Source organism: Malus domestica, chromosome 14 (assembly GCF_042453785.1).
Source record: "Malus domestica chromosome 14, GDT2T_hap1".
Classification (NCBI taxonomy): Eukaryota; Viridiplantae; Streptophyta; class Magnoliopsida; order Rosales; family Rosaceae; genus Malus; species Malus domestica.
Genome location: NC_091674.1, coordinates 29,262,446 through 29,281,901, shown reverse-complemented (window position 1 = coordinate 29,281,901; position 19,456 = coordinate 29,262,446). Strand labels below are relative to the sequence as shown.

General features: G+C 37.9%; 1 protein-coding gene and 1 long non-coding RNA gene across 2 annotated transcripts; both read left to right on the top strand.

Annotated features, from left to right (window-relative positions):
* Nucleotides 1-3,161: 3,161 nt before the first annotated feature.
* Nucleotides 3,162-4,436, top strand: LOC103455459 (uncharacterized). Its single transcript, XR_011575579.1, has 2 exons — nucleotides 3,162-3,586; nucleotides 3,870-4,436. It is a non-coding gene; the product is annotated as an uncharacterized lncRNA (long non-coding RNA).
* Nucleotides 4,437-14,267: 9,831 nt separating this feature from the next.
* LOC103424573 (serine protease SPPA, chloroplastic-like) lies at nucleotides 14,268-19,102 on the top strand. The gene is made up of 13 exons (XM_008362664.4): nucleotides 14,268-14,848; nucleotides 14,967-15,150; nucleotides 15,388-15,525; nucleotides 15,615-15,785; nucleotides 15,866-15,969; nucleotides 16,385-16,452; nucleotides 16,583-16,749; nucleotides 17,126-17,195; nucleotides 17,678-17,832; nucleotides 18,040-18,145; nucleotides 18,238-18,325; nucleotides 18,421-18,564; nucleotides 18,680-19,102. Exons 1-13 carry the CDS (start codon nucleotides 14,435-14,437, stop codon nucleotides 18,908-18,910), a joined length of 2,040 nt encoding a protein of 679 aa, XP_008360886.2. The 5' UTR covers nucleotides 14,268-14,434; the 3' UTR covers nucleotides 18,911-19,102.
* Nucleotides 19,103-19,456: the final 354 nt, after the last annotated feature.

The following is a 19,456-nucleotide window of genomic DNA, read 5'->3' as shown; positions in this document are numbered from 1 at the left end:
TCATAGAAATAATAGTCACATTTCATGCAATGTCACGTAAACTAATAGTCACATTTCATGCAAAATATATAACAATTTCCATGAAATATTCGGAGTAAAATTTCCTACAGAGACAACTAGTACTGTGCCTTGGCATGCTTGCATTTACTGTCTAGGGTTTACATCAATCGGCTGTACAATGTAGTCCAGATCGATGGCAAACCCTCTTCAAGCCGAGAAAGATTTATATGACATGAGTAAACTGTCACTGTAGCGTTCTGCACATCGTTTATTTCAATGACATGATGTGCCTCAAACTGCTTGAACTTAAAATTATTAAATTTTATTACGGTTTAAACATAGTGATGGATGACCGTTATATATAAGGATTAAATATGTATTGGCATAGAGTGCATACATGCACTTGTGAAGTTTATTTTGAGAAAACTCTTAGCCTTTAAGTAAAAATGTTCTCTTTGTTAAGAGTAACTTGTACGACACGACTATATTTCTCTATAATGATGTTTTGTGTCAATAATAAAGAAGCAAACCAGCGTTGACAAACATTGTCCGATTGCAAAAACAGTACTCACGTGGGAAGGAAGACAAGGGAGAAGCAAATCGGGACGTGATCACCGCAAAAGGACAAGCAGCAAGAATAATACCTTATGCATGGGCCTCACCCCTGTCTCCTCCTCCTCCTCCTAATATTATATATATGTGTGTATTTATATGTGTGTGTTGTATGGTAGCTAAGCGGTTCGATTCTAGCCACTGAAGAGAAATTGGAAGTGGGAAACAGCCAAAAATCATGCTCAAAAGTATTGGTGGCATGGTGTTCCCCAAACCCTCTGGATTATTAAACTCTTTAACTTCGTTTTGTTCTTGCCCTTTCCTAATCAAAGAGGGCCCCATCACACGAGTTGTCAATTATATATCCATGCATTTTATAGGCGAAAATCATATCTACCAGAAGCACATCTTACAGTATAGTTTGTGATTAGTTTGAAATGTCGTTATAGAGTCATCTCATTGTAAGGAAGTTCTTCTTGGATTATAGGGCACTGGCCTTTTACCATTGGCTTCTAGAGTTTGCACATTATAATGTCAGCAGCTCATCTCATCTGCTCATGCATTGGATACTGATTAGGGCTTACAAAAGTGAAGGATTCAGATTCTTTCCTCTCTTATTTTTTCTTCTCTCCAATCCCTTAGTATTTGAACGTCCGCGATTAAACTATATTAACATCTTTGTTAACTTTACACACACATATATATATATATATATATAGAGAGAGAGAGAGAGAGAGAGGGAGGGAGAGAGAGAGAGAGAGAGAGAGAGAGAGAGAGAGAGGAGAAGATGAGATTTGGATATCCAACAATGTATGTCGTTTCAAGAGTTATTGCAGAAGTAAATATTTACTTTTACTTTTGCTTGTGGAAGATATCTGTCCGATCGATCAAGATATCTGTCCGATGGATCACTATAAATTCACCCATCCAAACTTACCTCCTCGCGAAAGCAGTACAAGAAGCACAGAAGGAGAGCAATAAATAACAAGACAAGCACATGGTTTCTTCAAGAATTTTCTGATAAGTTGATATGAAATTTCAATATTTGCGGCAACATGTATAAATATATAATATTAGTGATATAATAATTCATAAATAATATTATTATTAGTTGGATCCATAATATCACTTTTTTTACACAATTGAATATATGTTTTTGTGAAACTCATTTCGTAATGTTTTTTTTTTTAACTATTTGAACTGTTTATCTTTCAGAACATCATTTATAATTTCATATATTATTTTTGCAAAAATTAGATAAATCCAAAACCATTAAGATATTTATTTGTAGTGAAGAAAATGAACAAATACGATTTTACAAAGAAATCTTAAACTCTAAATTCAACGATCATATGATTTTAAATTTAGATAATTTTTTATAAACATGATCTTTGAATAAAAATTTAAAAGATAAATAATTCAAATTGTTTAAATACATTACAAAATGAACCTAAAAATATATATATATATATATATATATATATATATATATATATGCTACGAATCCATCACAAATTATTATATATAATTTTTGGGTGTTGATAGTATTCTTTGAAGGACTTGGATTGTCTGCCCTCCCATTTCGGTGCTCTTCCCGTGCCCTCCTGTTTTGTGCGGTCACGGTTAAGCCACATTAATATTTTATATTATTTTTTTATAAAAATAATAAAACAAAAAGAAATAGTAATATAAAATGTTGACGTGGTTTAACCGTGATCACAAAAATAGGAGGGCACGAGAAGGGCATAGAAATGGAAGGGCAGACAATCCAAGTCCTTTTTTGAAACGATGTCGACAGTATTAAAATATATTGAATTAACATAGCAAGCTGGATTGCACATTGGGATTATTGAGCTGTTAAAAGGATTAGGACCTGTGTTCTGTTTTCTTCTCTTCCCCCAATAACAAAACAAAAGACATAATCGTTGCCTTTAGGAGACACACATCATCAAAACAATCAATTTGGTGGAGAACATAGCTACCCCTAGCAGACATAGGTTTTTGACTAGTTCCTATCTATTGATCAAATAAAACCTACAACTCCAAGATAGAACTCACACAAAAGAGAAATGCTAATGTGACGTTTCTCTCAAAACTGTTATACGAGAAAAAGTTAAAACACATAACAACTTGTGATATGTTTGTGACACAATGATCTTAGTTATGCAAATTCTTGTCTTTATAAGAAGGAAGTAAGACTTACATATGACTGATTCATTATCATATGATATTCTGATTCAATAATTCATTGTAATGGTAAGTTTTTCTACACATAATTGTTAAGATTTCAGAATTGGGCTAGTTGTCTACAACTAATCACATCGATATTATCTCAACTTAACCACATGCATAACTCAGTATGTGTGAAATTTTATCACAAACGGCTTCAATGTAATTAATAATGTAACCATTCATTCATAAGTAGTAAGATATTGCGTCTATCCAAGTTTTCGATGCAAGATTGCATTCTTTAACAATGACAATATATAATTAGACCGTGACACCCCAATGACAATATATAATTAGACTGCGACACTACAGTAACAACGAACATGTTCCATTGAGAAAGGGTGTTCCATTTTAAATGGCAAGTAGGGATTTTTATTAAAGGTGTGAAAGCAAAATGAGATAGAGAAGAGGTCCTATTGTATGGAACTCATACAATGTTATTCTCTCTCTCTCTGGTTTTTTCTTTCTGCATCTGCATTTAAGGCTTCACCTTTGGGGAGAGAAACCCAATGAGCCCTAGTGAGTGAGCAACCACCAATGTCCTTTCAAATTCATGAGAGATAGCAAAAGCTTTAAGCTTTGGTATGTGCAGGATGGATTGTTTCACTTTCTTTGACAGCAGCTTCTAGCTGGCTAGCTGTCTTTCTGCTCAGTAAAAAAGCCGGAGAATTAATTGGTATTTAGATTTCCAGGCAGTGTGGTAGTAGCACTCTCAGTTATTGCAGGCAGCTTATTGGCTTTTTGTATAAGTAGAGGGAGAGAAGTGCTTCTGGCTTTTGTGGCATTGCTTTCAAATGTGAGATTGGTAAGCTTTACTCTCTCTTCTCTTTATAAGAACTTTTCTTTTCTTTTTTAATTTGATTACAAGCGATATTATTACCTTAAAGCTAAACTAAGGTGAGAGGGGAGGGTTTGAATGCGAGACGCAGTCGGTTAAAGAGAAAGATCCTATCGACAGGGCAATCCACGTGTTGCAATAAGAAATCTTAATTCTATTTTCCTCTGTTTTACTGTGTTTTTACTCTGTTTTCCCCTGTTTTTGGTTTCAGTTAATTCAGTTTTCTGTTGGGTTTGATCTGTTAATTCAGTTATGGAGTCTGGAAAAATGCTTGGAGGTGCGGAGGAATGCCACAGCAGTGAATCCGGGTGGACGATGTACATTGGCTCCCGCCTGGAAGGCGAAAACGACGGTGGCATGCATCACGAAGAAGACGATGAAGGTGGAGAAAATTATGGTGTTCATCGTAAGGGTGAAGAGAGTGACGATTCAATGGTCTCTGATGCCTCGTCCGGCCCAAGCCATCATCACGGCCGTCCATCTAGGTCAGGACAGGGCGTGGCAGCTGCTGAGAAAAAGGGGAAGAAGAAGCCGGCGAAGGAGAAGCAAACCAGAGGTGGAAGGAGAAAGCAGGAGGAGAAGAAAGAGAAGGCGTTGTTGATTCACGGCAAGAAACGCTGAGGAAGAAACCAACCGGAAAAGGGTATTTTGGGAAGGAAGAAATTGATTGAGTAGATGTTTTTTGATGTTCTTAATCATCAGCTAATTGCTATTAGTTTGTAGTTAATCGGGTAATTAGTAATGGGGTTAGCTGATCAATTGTATCTCAGTTAAGAAAAATAGGGTGCAATTTAATTTTATGACTATGGTTTCATTATGGGATTGGCTTTTAGAGTTTTTGTTTGAGGATTCGCTTGAGGGGGCGGGACGTAGAAAAATTTATTGATACACGAGACGGGAGACTTAATATCCAAACCCCATCAAGCGAATCCTCAAAAACGGCGTCCTGCAAAACCAGTTGCATAAAATATAGCCTTGAACAGAAGTCACAGAAAAATTCAAGTGAAACCATAAGGGAAGATGACCAAAATGTTAGCCGAAACTGGCAGGCTGTGCAGCCTGTGACTTCCACCTTCTCACACCGTCACACGGTTTGCTTCCGCTCTGCGTCGCATTGTTTGAGGTAGCGGTCATGGACTTGGCGGTCTTCTTCCTTTTGTTTGGAGATTCTCGCGTTGTCTCCTCAATAACTATGGGGAGATTTTGCGTTTTTAATCTCTTTGGTCGGTAACTTCCCTTTGTCCAAGGGTCCTGACCTCATAAGCACCATGGAAACGCCGGTCTACAATACGTTCATAATCTGAGGGGTTGGCGATTTCAGGCAGAGAACCGTTTCGCCAATCATCAACATCTCTAGGACCCAAGGTTTGGAGAAGAAGCAGCCCCAATAAGATAGGCAACCAAAATATTATTCGCGGAATAGTATCCTTGACAACGAAACCAAGCACAACACTTCTACTGATGCCAATCAAACAGCCAGGAGGGGCGTTCTATAGTGCCCTGAATGTGAGTAGCGCGAATAGCTGCGTTCAAATCAACGAGAAATGGATCTTACCGGTCTGAAGAATAATGTCGTGTGCCTTCAAGGCTGTGAAAATTATTAACAGTTCACTATGAATCTAAGAAGAAGAACAAACAATGCTAAGCTGTAATGTAGTATAGACAGCGAGAGAGAGAGAGAATGAATAAGGTTTTGTGTATTTCGTAATGAATTCAATACAAGTCTAAGAGAGACGTTCCCTATTTATACATGCTCAGTTCTATCTTTATCAGTTTCTAACAAACTCATAACCATTCTAACAAACTCATAACCACCTTATAACTTCCTACAATCCCAACTATCTAACTGAGCTGATGTGGATAACAACCTTGCTGATGTGGGTACCTTGATGATGCTTATGTGTATCATTCAACATCCCCCCTCAATCTCAACTGGGTTTCCTAGCTTGAGATTGAAAGAATGCTTGAGAAATGATGGACTATGCAGCCCCTTAGTTAGAATATCAGCAATTTGTTCTTCAGTGGACAAGTATTGAACTTGAAGATCTCCTTGTTGAACTTTCTCCCTAACAAAATGATAATCCGTGTCTAAGTGTTTAATCCTGGAGTGAAATACTGGATTTGCACTGATAGCAATGGCCGATTTGTTGTCACAATAGATCACAGGAGAAGAATGCAATACGACAGCCATATCTTTTAGCACACTTCTGATCCATGTTATATCAGCAGCTGTATGAGCTAAGGCTTTATATTCAGCTTCGGTAGAACTTCTTGACACAGAATCCTGTTTCTTTGATTGCCAAGAAACTGGATTGCAACCAATGTAGACTACATATCCAGTGATAGACCTTCAGGTATTTAAATCTGCAGCCCAATCTGCATCATTGAATGCATGAATCCCTACTTCTGTATTAGCTGAGAATGTGATTCCATGATGCATAGTGCCTTTTAAAAATCGTAATATCCTTTTAACTGCCCCAAAATGAACCTCGGTTGGTATAGCCATGAACTGACATACAGTGTTTACTGCATATGCAATATCTGACCTCGTAAAGGTTAGATATTGCAATGATCCAACAATACTTCTATAGAAAGTAGGATCTGATAATGGATCACCTTCATTGAGAAGCAAAGGATTATGAGGTTTGCATGGTGTTGATGCTGGTTTACAAGAGTCCATGCCAGCTTTGTGAAGAAGATCTTTGACATACTTAGACTGATTAACACAAATATCTCCATTGGATTTATACTTGATCTGCAAACCAAGAAAATATGTCAATCTGCCCATATCTTTAAGCTCAAATACCTCAGACAGTTCTGTGATTATCCTTTGAACTTTACTAGAATCGGAACCAGTAATAATAATGTCATCTACATAGAGAAGTAGTATGACCATGTCATTTCCACACTTTTTCACAAATAAACTGGAATCTGATGTTGAAGATTGAAACCCCATGGTAGGTAAATAGCTTGTAAACTTAGAGTTCCAAGCTCTTGGAGCCTGTTTAAGCCCATAGAGAGATTTAATCAATTTGCAGACATGTGTTGGCTTAGTGACATCCACAAACCCCTGAGGTTGTTTCATGTATATATCTTCTTGCAACTCACCATGCAGGAATGCATTTTTGATATCAAGCTGTCGTAAGTCCCACTGGTTAATGGCAGCCAACGCTAGGACAATTCGAACTGTGGTATGTCTCACAACCGGACTAAAGGTTTCTAAATAATCAACACCTTGCTCCTGAGAAAAACCTTGTGCCATCAACCGAGCTTTGTACCTGGAAACTGTGCCATCAGGATTCTTTTTTATTTTGTATACCCATTTACTGCCAATAATAGTCCTATCACTAGGTGGTGGTACTAATGCCCAAGTGCCTTGAGCCCTAAGAGAGTCATACTCTTCTTGCATTGCACTTTGCCACTGTGGCATTGTAGCAGCTTTTCTGAATGTCGATGGTTCAGCAGTATCACTATGAACAACCAAAAAAGAAAAACCGCCACCAAAGTAAGTATCTTCAGCTAATTGAAGTGATTGAAGTTCAGGCAATGTAGCTAAATAGCCCTTATAACTCCTCTGTGGTATTGTACCACTCTTCAACCGAGTGACCATGGGATGAACAGAAGCATTACTTGATTCACCAAGATTAGCTGATATAGAAGATGAAAAAGGTAAAATTACCTCAAGCTGTGTGTCATTGTGGACAGGCAACATTTGTGGTACACCAATAGAGCCAGGAGTGATGAGATAGGAATATGGAGCTGATGAGATACCCTGTGACAGTGATGTGGATTCTGAAATTGATACTTCATTCAAGGAACTTGATCTTTCATCAGAATGAACACTATTATCTGATATAGAAAGTGACATATCATGAACAGCTTCATCATTATTTGCCCTACGAAAATTCTGACATTCTGTAACATTCTCAAGAGAAACCTGAACTATAATAGGCCTCTGAGTAGTACACACAATCTTTGAACTGTCACTGAACTTAGTAATGTGCAAGATCTTATATGGAAATACAGATTCATCATGAATTACATGCCTTGATAAAATCATCTTCCTTGTTTGAACATTGTAGCATACAACCCCCTTATACCCCAGAGCATAACCAAGGAAAACACATTGAACAGACCTTGCTTGCAGCTTATTGGCATTATAAGGTCTAAGAAATGGATATACTACAGTTCCAAATACTTTTAAACTGTGAATATCAGGAACCTTGTCAAATAACAGTTGATATGGAGACTTTATTTGTAACACTTTGCTTGGCATTCTATTAATTAAAAATGCTGCATATGAACAAGCATGATACCAGAAAGATGGAGACAAATTTGCTTCAGACATTAAAGTCAATGTTGTTTCTACCAAATGTCTGTGTTTCCTCTCAGAAATGCCATTATGTTGAGGAGTGTATGGACATGATATTCTATGAACAATACCTTTTGATTCCAGAAAAGCAACAAACATTTTACTTATATACTCTCCTCCTCCATCAGTTTGCAAACATTTAATTGCAGTGTTGAATTGATTGGATACAAAAGCATGGAACTTTATAAATGCAGAAACTGCTTCAGATTTATTGACTAAAGGAAATATCCACAAGAACCTTGAATACTCATCAATAAAACTGATATAATATCTATATCCTTCAATTGACACGTTTGGAGAAGGCCCCCATACATCCGAATGTACTCTTTCAAACATAAAAGTAACACTACTTTGTTTTACAGGAAAAGATTGCCTACACATTTTACTTGAAATGCATGAAGTACACATTGACTGAGAAGAATCTATACTAACTGGTACTTTTGCTGCTTTCAACATTGCAGTCAATATCTCTTCAGAAGGGTGTCCTAGCCTCTTATGCCAAATTGCAGTCTTAATCATCTTTCCCACAAAGCCAACCTTTACCTCTTGTATTCCTTTATTCACAGAGCAAGAACTTGAAAACACTGTCATAGGTATAGTAAAGAGTTCCCCATCACTCATTCCTTGGTAGAGTACCACATTGGTTGCCTTGTCCTGTATGAAAAACACAGTATCATCACATATAAACCAGTAGCCATTATCATGACATAATTTCTTTACTGATAAAAGATTCACAGTAATATGTGGAACATGCAAAACATGTTTTAGAAATAAACAATGATCTGGAGTAAAAAGGTTAGTAGAACCGATATGCTTCACATCCAAACCTTGACCATTTCCAATGATTATCTTGTCATCATCATTGTATGCAGTAACTTGGTTCATATTATTGAGATTTGCTGTCATATGATGAGTTGCTCCAGTATCGAGCACCCATGTGTCAGCAGCAGAAAACCCATGTGGTTGAGACTCACTTGATGCTGGAGAGAAACTAGATTGACCTTGTGCAGATAAGGCAGTGAGTGATGAAGGTGGTGGAGCCCCTTGATATGCATAATTGTTCCTGTGAAAACACTCTAATGCAGTATGACCCTTCTTTCCATAAATCTGACACACCAAGATTTGATACTGATTAACATTAGTAGTACTTCTGAAATGACAGTTAGGTGCAGTGTGACCTCTCCTTGAGCATATTTGACATTCAGGGGTAATTGATGATTTATAAGTAGTATTCCCATTCCAATTCTGCCAATTTGAACCATTCTTTGATCCACCATGAGATGACTGACCAGTAAAACTTGACTGAGAATTTCTGCCTGGATCAGAAAAAGTATTATTCGACCCTTTATTCTTGTTACCAAAATAAGGTTTTGAAGCATTGTTTCCATAAGAATTCCTGTTAGAAGTGAATGACCCTTTATTCTGAGAATGAAAGGACCTCTGATTACTGCCAGTAAACCCATATCCTCATTGATAATCATTAGCCCCTATAATGGAACTTTCACCTCCTTGATAACCACTAGCCCCTATAGCTGAGCTTTCACCATGATAACTACCATTTGCTTGATAGGAACCAGTATGTCCTTTACCATTATCCCCATTCATATACATTGCTGCCATTGAACCTGTAAGAGCTGAAACTCTGGATTCTATGGTAAGTTCAGCACTAAGAAGCTGTGCACGAAAATCTTTCAAAGAAATTGGTGTCTCTCTTGCCAAAATCACAGTTCTAATCATATCAAAGTCTTGTGGTAATCCAGTTAAAACAGCAATAACCAGATCATTTTCTGAAACCCTTTCTCCAGCAGAGATTAACTGATCTCGTATAGCCTTTAATTTCAACAAAAACTTATCAATCGAATCCCCTCCTTTATGTGCAGTATGAAACTCAATCTTTAACTGATTTATTCGTGAAACTGACACAGATGCATAATGATCTTGTAAAGCAGTCCATGCTTCCTGTGATGTTTTACATCCAATAACATGCTCCATTGCATCATCAAATAAAGTGGCAATAAGCAAACTGAGTAAAGCCATATCCTTTTTGACCCAATTCTTATAAGCAGTAGTGATCTCCCTTGTCACACCAGTTTCAGTATGTATGACATATTTAGGTGGACAGGGATTATCACCAGTAAAGAAATCCAGTAAATCATACCCACGCAAAACTGACTGAAACTGAAAATTTCACTTAACAAAATTATCATCTTGCAACTTCACAGTGAGCATGCCCAAAAGATTTTCAACCTTCACAGAGTCTATGGTATTATCAGACATAGTGACAATCAAGAGTTTAAGAATCTACCAACCAAGATGTCGTATATGATGAACAAACAAGATCAATGCAAGTGACCCTCTTTGGCAATCGGCCTTTAACAGAGGAAATATAGCAGAAAACTTCAAGATGCAATCACTCCAATCAATTAAAGTGACCCTATTTGGCAATCGGCCTTTAACAGAGGAAATATAGCAGAAAACTACAAGATTCAATCACTCCGGCAATTGGCCTTTGAGGAGGAAAGAATAAAATGGCAATCGGCCTTTGTAAACATTCACAACATCGAACAACTACAACTGGCTATCGGCCTTGTAAACAACATATAGAAGATGAGAAAGAAACTCACTGATACAAAACATCGAACACCTGGAGCGCACAGATCTTCATCACCAATGAAAACTCCATAAACAAGTAACAAAACCTCCCAAGAACAGCAAAACGGATCAGTTACCCGTCAGAAATACGACAGCGGAAGTGGAAGAATCATCCATGGCTCTGATACCATATTAACAGTTCACTATGAATCTAAGAAGAAGAACAAACAATGCTAAGCTGTAATGTAGTATAGACAGCGAGAGAGAGAGAATGAATAAGGTTTTGTGTATTTCGTAATGAATTCAATACAAGTCTAAGAGAGACGTTCCCTATTTATACATGCTCAGTTCTATCTTTATCAGTTTCTAACAAACTCATAACCATTCTAACAAACTCATAACCACCTTATAACTTCCTACAATCCCAACTATCTAACTGAGCTGATGTGGATAACAACCTTGCTGATGTGGGTACCTTGCTGATGTGGATACCTTGCTGATGCTTATTTGCATCATTCAACAAAAATGTGGTGCAGCATTGTGGCTGGAGAGCCTTACGATTTGAAATGTATAGAGCGCGGATGCATGCAGAGATGTGAGCTCTGGTGGCAAGAGTCCATGGATAAACAATCCAGCATATGCTGAAAGAGCAGAAAAATGCAGAAAACAGCCAACTCTAATGCAAATCAGTTGCAAAATATCAATGTCTCAAGCACTTTTGCCACAGAATTTGACTTTCCAAAACATCAAAACATAATCAAGTTCTAAATGTTGACATTGCTACCTAAATTTATCACTAGCAATCCAAATTTTGCACTATTTCCCACAGTGACTGGGACCTTGTATCGGAATCCATGGATAGAATAACACGGTGAGAGTAGGTCCAATCCACTATCTGGAACTGGTCGACTGTGGTACTGGCTTCGGCTTTGAAGGACTCGCTTCCAGTCTGTATGGCTGTGGCTTTGGAGGACTCGGTTCCAGTCTGTATGGTTATGGCTTCGGAGTATTCGCTTCCAGTCTGTATAGCAGCATTTGAAACGGAAACCTTGTCCTTGGTCTTCTTCCTTTTGTTCGGAGGAGGGCCTTGGGTTGTTCCCCTAACAAATATTGGGATTTGTCTTTGTTTACCATCTCCGACCGCATAACCACTATAAAAACGATGATCTTCAAGGACACGGTCCAATGTTTCCTCATCAAGTTTTACAACAATTTGCCTTCTTTCAATGGTCCTCACCTCATAACCACCATAAAAATGTCGATATTTAACACGGTCATAGGACAACGGATTGACATTTTCAGGCACAATTCCGTTTTGCCAATCATCAACATCTCTGAATCCAAGATTGGGAGTACAGGCAGCTCCGAGTATATAGGCAACCATGACATCCTCCATCGTGTAGTTTCCTTCGCGAGGAAACCAAGAACAACACTCGCAGTCCTCGTGCCAGTCGAGTAGTCAAAATGGCCTCCCTAGGTTGTCTGATCCAACGGTTGATGTTCTCCAATATCTCTTCATATTCGCAATAATTCCTCGAACCAAATTACGATCCAAAACAAAGTTCTCGATGTTGAATGGATTAGCAGTACCCCAAGCTGGACTGTCACTGAGAACAGGAACATATACAGTATCTTCCGGAGTGCCCTTAATGTGAGTAGGCCGAATATCTGCATTCAGGTGAATCAGAAAGGCATCATATTCCGATGAACAATAAACTTCTTCGTGCGAGTAATGCTTTAAAAATGTAAGGGAGCACAGCGTCTGGACAGCCTCGCGATTTGAAACATACAGATCGTGTATCCATGCCGAGATGTAACATCTTGTGGCATGAATCCACGGAGTTACGCCTGATGGAAGAAGGGCAGACTCTTCGAAAAGATACTTTAACCGTCGCCATTGACACTGAAAGAGAGGAATGTAGAGCGAGACCAGTTGATCAAAGATGGTCTGAAGATGTAAGTTAACACAGCGGGTGACGCGTTCCTTGCGCCGTAACCTAATGCAACCCGCTTCTAGTGCATACTTTGTTGCTCTTGACAGACTGTCCTTGAACGAGTCATCTTCCATCGTAGTCAAAACTCAAAATTTAAACTCATCAAGTCGTCTTCCACCTTGCCCTACGAACATACAAAAATTTGGACTGCATTCAAATTCCGAAATTTACAAAGAACAAACTTTAATATGGTCTGCATTATCTTGATTTCGAGTAACACAGTTGGGATGTTTAAATTCAACAAAAAAAAAAAAATAATCCTCGGATCTGAACAAAGAAACCCTAAACATAAAGAAAAGACTTTGAATTAGGTGTAAATTAACTAATTAATTGAAAAACCATAGCAAAAGTAAAGGTCTGTATGTATGTATGTACGTACCTTTGTGATTAACTTACTCAGCACTTCCCAAAGAAAACCAAGTTCCTCCAACGACCCAAAATTCTAAGAACCTAATAGCTGTATCTCATAAATTTTCTAGGGTTTGTTTCTCGTGCTATCGATCTGGTAACTTGACCATCCAACTCTTGTATCTGTGCCAATTTTTTGGAAATTTCAAACGTTTTCTTTTCTTGTAAAATGTAAAAGTTATTTATGTTGATATTTAAAGAGTAAGAAAAAGAGTGCAAGCTTATTGTAGGATTTAGTCCGCTCCTCCACTATTTAGTGTATATAATATCATTTGTTAAAAAAAGTATAAGAAAATGGGTAGTACTACTAGGGATGGCAACCGTTCGGTTTATGAACGGAAATGCTATATCCACGAAAATTAATCATATTTATAATCGCAAATTAACCATCGGGAAAATGATTTCCCCATTGGTTAACGATTATGTCGATGTTCGTCAATACAAAAAATATATTTGTTTGGTTGACGCATTATAATTTAGTATATATTAATTTCGTCATTAAACATTTGATGTATAAAGTGATTCAATGAACTGGTCTTGTGGAATATAAAAACGAAAGCGTTGAATTTGAAACATTGATGACGTTGACTGATATTTGGTATCTCTCATACGCACCATTGAATTCTCATTGATTTCGATTCAAAACTTTTGTACTTTCCCACAAAATGCAACTTTTGATTCAAAATATACCAGAACTTTCATACGCAAATTCGTTTTATTTGGACGGATATCGAATTTAATGGTTAGAATTGTCATCCCTGACCATCTCCAAACGAAATGTCAAATCCTAAGTGGAATGTCATGTAATCAAATTTAAATGTAGAAATAAGCTTCAACCGATATGTTAATCCTATGTGGATTGACATATGAGTTTTCATATGTTAAATTTGACATACAAGAAAAGATGATGTCAAATAAATTTTAATTATTTTATTGTGTAAATCTCATTAATGCACCAATTATAGATCTTGAAACTTTATTTTAATTGATTTGTTTTTAAAATGTGTCCTACAAATATCACTTAAAAAAACGGTTAGAAAAAGAAAAAATATGATATTGACACGTCAAACTATCAAATTAACATTTGATATTTATCTTTTGACATCTCATTTGGGGATACTTTAAGTGTTATCCACATTCTCATTTTTACTTCTTACACACCCTCTTAATTTTTTTACTATTGAACTAAATGAATTGACGGAGATTAATGTTCGAATAATCAACAAATGTATGTGAAACGAAAAAGTATGTGAAAGGGCAAATTCGTTGTAATTTCATCAAATGGAAATAAGGAAACAAAAAAGCGCGCCAGGATACGACACATCGACAAAACCACAAGTGGTGACGTGGACAAAATCTAACCTTTGCCAATTGCCATCCCCTTCAAAATTCCTTGCTTTCTTTCTCCTTCTTGAATCCTCCTGACAGTTACAGTGAGCTGAGAGAGGAATGTCGAAGCTCATTCTTCTCCACACTTCTCCGATCCACCGCCGCGCCTTCAATGCCTTCGTTTCGACCTCTCTGTCCAAACCTCTCTCCACTCCCACCTCCCTCCGCTTCCTATGCCTCCGCCCCCAATTCATCTCTCCCTCTCCCCCTCTTTCTCTGCGCAGCATCTCAGCTCGCGCCTTCGACTCGTCTCCGTTGTCGTCGACGGATACCAAAGAAGACGAATCGAAGGAGAGCGATGGCGAGATCGTAAATAAATCCAAAACAGCAGACAAGGAGTATCCGAGCGGCGAGTTTCGGTTCGAGAAGGCGAGCGCGTGGAAGAGCTTCGTCGTCAAGCTCCGCATGCTCATTGCCTTCCCTTGGCAGCGCGTCAAGAAAGGCAGCGTCTTGACCATCAAATTGCGTGGCCAGGTTTTGCATTTTTCTCAAATTTTACATTTGTTGTGCTGCGTGTTTGGGATTGCAATTGAGAAAAGCGTTTAACTTTGTGACTTTTTTCTAAATTAATTGTTTTTATTGGCTTTTGCAGGTGTCTGATCAGCTGAAGAGTCGATTTTCGAGTGGACTTTCGCTGCCTCAAATTTGTGAGAATTTGATTAAAGCAGCTTACGATCCTCGAATTTCCGGTGTCTATCTCCAAATTGAAAGCTTGAATTGTGGTTGGGGCAAAGTCGAAGAAATCCGAAGACATATCTTGGATTTCAAGAAATCAGGTACTTTTTGTGACTTATTGTTAATTTTGATTATGTTTTTGTTAGACTTGGCGCAAAACTAAGCACAATGACGTTTTAGAATTCACACCGCCGACCCTATTTAGTGGGATAAGGCTTTGTTGTTGGTTTTGTTTCTGTAAATGTGTCCGCCCCCTTGCGCTCGAGTTATTAGAGTAGTTTAGAATGTCGCTTTGTCAAGGAGAAAAAACTTATGATATGGACTGTTCACTGTGGCAGGTAAATTTGTTGTGGCCTATGTACCGGCTTGTGGAGAGAAAGAGTATTACCTTGCTAGTGCGTGCCAAGAGATATATGCACCTCCAAGTGCTTATTTTTCTTTGTTTGGTCTCACCGTTCAAGCCTCATTCATAAGAGGTCTGTTTCCCCGAAATCCTTTGTTTCTGTTGTGAGAAAATGCTTATTCATTAGCTCATGTTGCAGGGAATTGTCATACTCTCTTTCAGGTGTTCTTGAGAAAGTTGGAATCGAGCCACAAGTGGAAAGGATTGGTAAATACAAAAGTGCCGGTGATCAACTTGCACGCAAAACCATGTCCAAAGAGAATTGTGAGATGCTGACAGCATTGCTTGATAATATATATGGGAATTGGCTGGATGTGATTTCTTCCACGAGAGGTGCTTTGCAATTTGATGTTTAGCCAATCTTCAAGTCTTTAAGTTTAAGGAACTGATGAACTTCTGAAATTTTTCTACAGGAAAGAAAAGAGAAGATATTGAGAATTTTATTAATGAAGGAGTCTACCAAGTAGAAAAATTGAAAGAAGAAGGCTGGATCACAAACATACAATATGATGACGAGGTATGGAGTTCTAGTTCCTTTTGATTTGGAGTTGACGTTTGATGTATGTTTAGAAATAATCAAAATTTAATACCATGGGAATATTTTATACTTAGAAGACTTAGAAGGTTGTTTCAATGTATTTCGGATCCAGACATTTTAAAAAGTAACATAGTTGTGAGAGAATTTTCAAAAGTTCAGTTTTGCTCTTCAAGTTTGTCAGAGTATATTGAAGTTTTATGGCCTGGTAATTACGAATTACCTTAGTTTATTTATGACATACAAACATACATTCAATTGTCTTCCAGTGTTATATTCTGTCTTCTGATATGTTAATTATAATTATCCTGTTGTCCGTATTTTGATATGAACGTCCCATATTTTGTATGCAAAACAGTATTCATTCATCGTTGTGATAGTATTGGTGGCCTCGCAGGTTATTTCAATGTTGAAGGAAAGACTTGGAGTACAAAAAGAAAAAACTCTTCCTATGGTTGATTACAAGTAGTCAACTTTCTTATTGGTGGCCTTCAATTACTAGTATTTTGATGTCCACTAGATGCTCTATATGTGTGTGTTTGACCATCCTCCGTCCCTCTCCTTACTTATTCATTCTTTTTCGTTATTAAAACAGAAAGTACTCAAGGGTTCGGCAATGGACTGTTGGATTATCAGGTGGTAAAGACAAGATAGCCATAATTAGAGCATCAGGCAGCATTACTCGTGTACGAGGCGGTTTAAGTCTTCCCGGTTCTAGTATTATTGGGGAACAGTTCATTGAGAAGATTCGCAGTGTGAGAGGTATGGTGACTGTGGTCTATCGTATGGAAGTTCATTTGCTTAGCATGGTGGCCTTCTTTTTTTTGATACATTTTCAGAGGCTTTATAAGATACAAGATGTGGATGTAGATTATGGTTTGCTATACTGTGGAGAGTAGTTTGTTATATAGTTCTTGCATGTGTCACTAACACTACTTACATGGAGTAACTTGATGAACGTAGAAAAATTTGTTCTGTTTACTTGCAATAACGTATCATTTATAGAAAGCAGTGACATGTAACAAGACCAATGATGGGCAATTGTGTACTTTGTAGTTGCTGAATATGAAACCTTTGGGCATTGGTTACTGCTATCTCATTTTTTTTACCCGTCATGTTGATATTTTTCCCATTCCAGAATCAAAAAGATATAAGGCCGCAATCATCCGAATTGACAGCCCTGGAGGTGATGCTCTTGCTTCTGATTTGTAAGTGCTAGTATATTTTAAGCTTAATTTCATGCGTACATTTATTAGTTTGTAGTAATTGGGAAACATCTCGAGCATCTGAATGAGTATGGATATTCTCATCCGCAATGTCCACATAGTTTAGAGTTTGGGTGCTGGCGTGGCTTAAAACAGGGTCTTGCAGCAGTAAGGGTCTGATTTGGGGAAACGGATGATGCTTGTATTTATCTCATTGTCTAGTCTGCTTATGATGAATGAGCCTGATAAAGAAGATAATTCTCTTTGATTGAAACTACGATATCAGTAAAATGAAGGCAAAATGTTTGGACAAGTGGGGTATTACAGTTATTGTTATTTTAGCTGCATGAAACTCTACATGTTAAATTTTGCCTCATAAATTGTTGGTATTTTGGAAAGTACTGTTGTGGAGAAGAAACTGTGTATTTGTGTGCCTATGTGTGCACACGATTAACTGCTTGCCCTGATGTGTTTATGTCGGGCAGGATGTGGAGGGAAATCAGACTTTTGGCTGCATCAAAACCTGTCATTGCATCGATGTCTGATGTGGCAGCAAGTGGAGGATACTATATGGCAATGGCAGCAGACACCATTGTTGCAGAAAATCTAACCTTAACTGGTTCCATTGGAGTTGTGACAGGTGAGTTTGACTTTATATAATCATAAATTGAATTAGCCAAGTGGCTCAGGCATTAGTCTCCATCGCTTCTACACTGCGGCCCCATTTGATCTATATCATATAATGACGCTGGTCAAAACAGTGACAGACACGCATCTAAATGCATAAAAACTACTACATAATTGTGTGACATTTTTTTATGTATTTGCATATGAATTTTGTTTATAGGGAAGTTTAACCTGGGAAAATTGTATGAGAAGATTGGCTTCAACAAAGAAATCATATCAAGGGGAAAATATGCTGAAGTTCTTGCAGCTGAACAACGACCCTTCAGGTAAAAAGATTCGTTGCCAAGAGTATCTATCGTCTCCTCTATTTCTACAAATGGCAAAAATTTCAAACTCAACATTTTCTTTTCCAATACAGACCAGAAGAAGCTGAACTGTTTGCTAAGTCTGCACAGAATTCATATAAGCAATTCCGAGACAAGGCGGCTTTTTCCAGATCGATGACTGTATGCTGGTCAATTCATTCTTTGTTTTGGTTTCACATACTTTTCCTTCTGTTAATTGGAAATATTAAAGTGTCCCTCTTTTGTTGCGTTGCCAGGTAGATAAAATGGAGGAGGTTGCACAAGGGAGAGTTTGGACTGGTAACGATGCAGCTTCACGAGGTTTAGTTGATGCTATTGGCGGATTTTCTCGTGCTGTCGCAATAGCAAAGCTCAAGGCAAATATACCCCAAGACAGACAGGTGTGGTCATCAACAAAATATGTTGGTTATTAATATTAATTTCGACTTTGAGTGTTTGAGTGTGTTATCCTTTCTTTGGGATGTCCCTTAATGGTGGTGCATGCTGTGGTGCCAGGTTGCGCTCGTGGAGCTCGCAAGACCTTCCCCAACGCTGCCAGAACTTTTAAGTGGCATAGGGGCTACATTGGTTGGAGTGGATAGAACAATGAAGGAAGTGCTGCAGGAGTTGACGTTTTCCGACGGAGTCCAAGCCCGAATGGACGGAATCATGTTTCAGAGACTGGAGGGAGCTGCTCAGGCCAACCCCATCTTCTCTTTGTTAAAAGATTACTTTGGTTCCCTCTAAAACCGTATTATTAGCTTTCCCGTTTGTTTTCTTCTGGGAGGGCCAAAATTCCATTTTGCCATATCTTGTGGTCATATTTATCGGAAGTGGAAGCTTTTTTATTTTTATTTTTATTTTTTTGTGAGAGTATTCTGTAAGCAAATTGTACATCTACCACAGGTTTAAGCAATACCAAAATATTCGACGACCGCATATGTGAGTTAAACCAGTTGCTCGTTGTTTGGCCAGGCCTGCCAATTTGCACTCAAGTTCATATTCCGCTCCCTTACTCAAACATGTTTGTTATGTAATATGTGCAAACCCTTACATATGTACATACATACTTATTAAATCATATGAAGATCGAACAAAACCATGCATATAAACTACGTACCGCAGTAAATGCATGCAACATTGTTAACCCTAGTTTGAGCATAATGCGTTCTGTCCATAGACAATGAATGCATGGAACTTACTCGAGGATGATGCCATGAAGTTCGAGACGTGATTAAGACCTTCCCTTCTCTTGGAAACGTATTGGATCTCTCTGCTGTCAACAGGACTAGC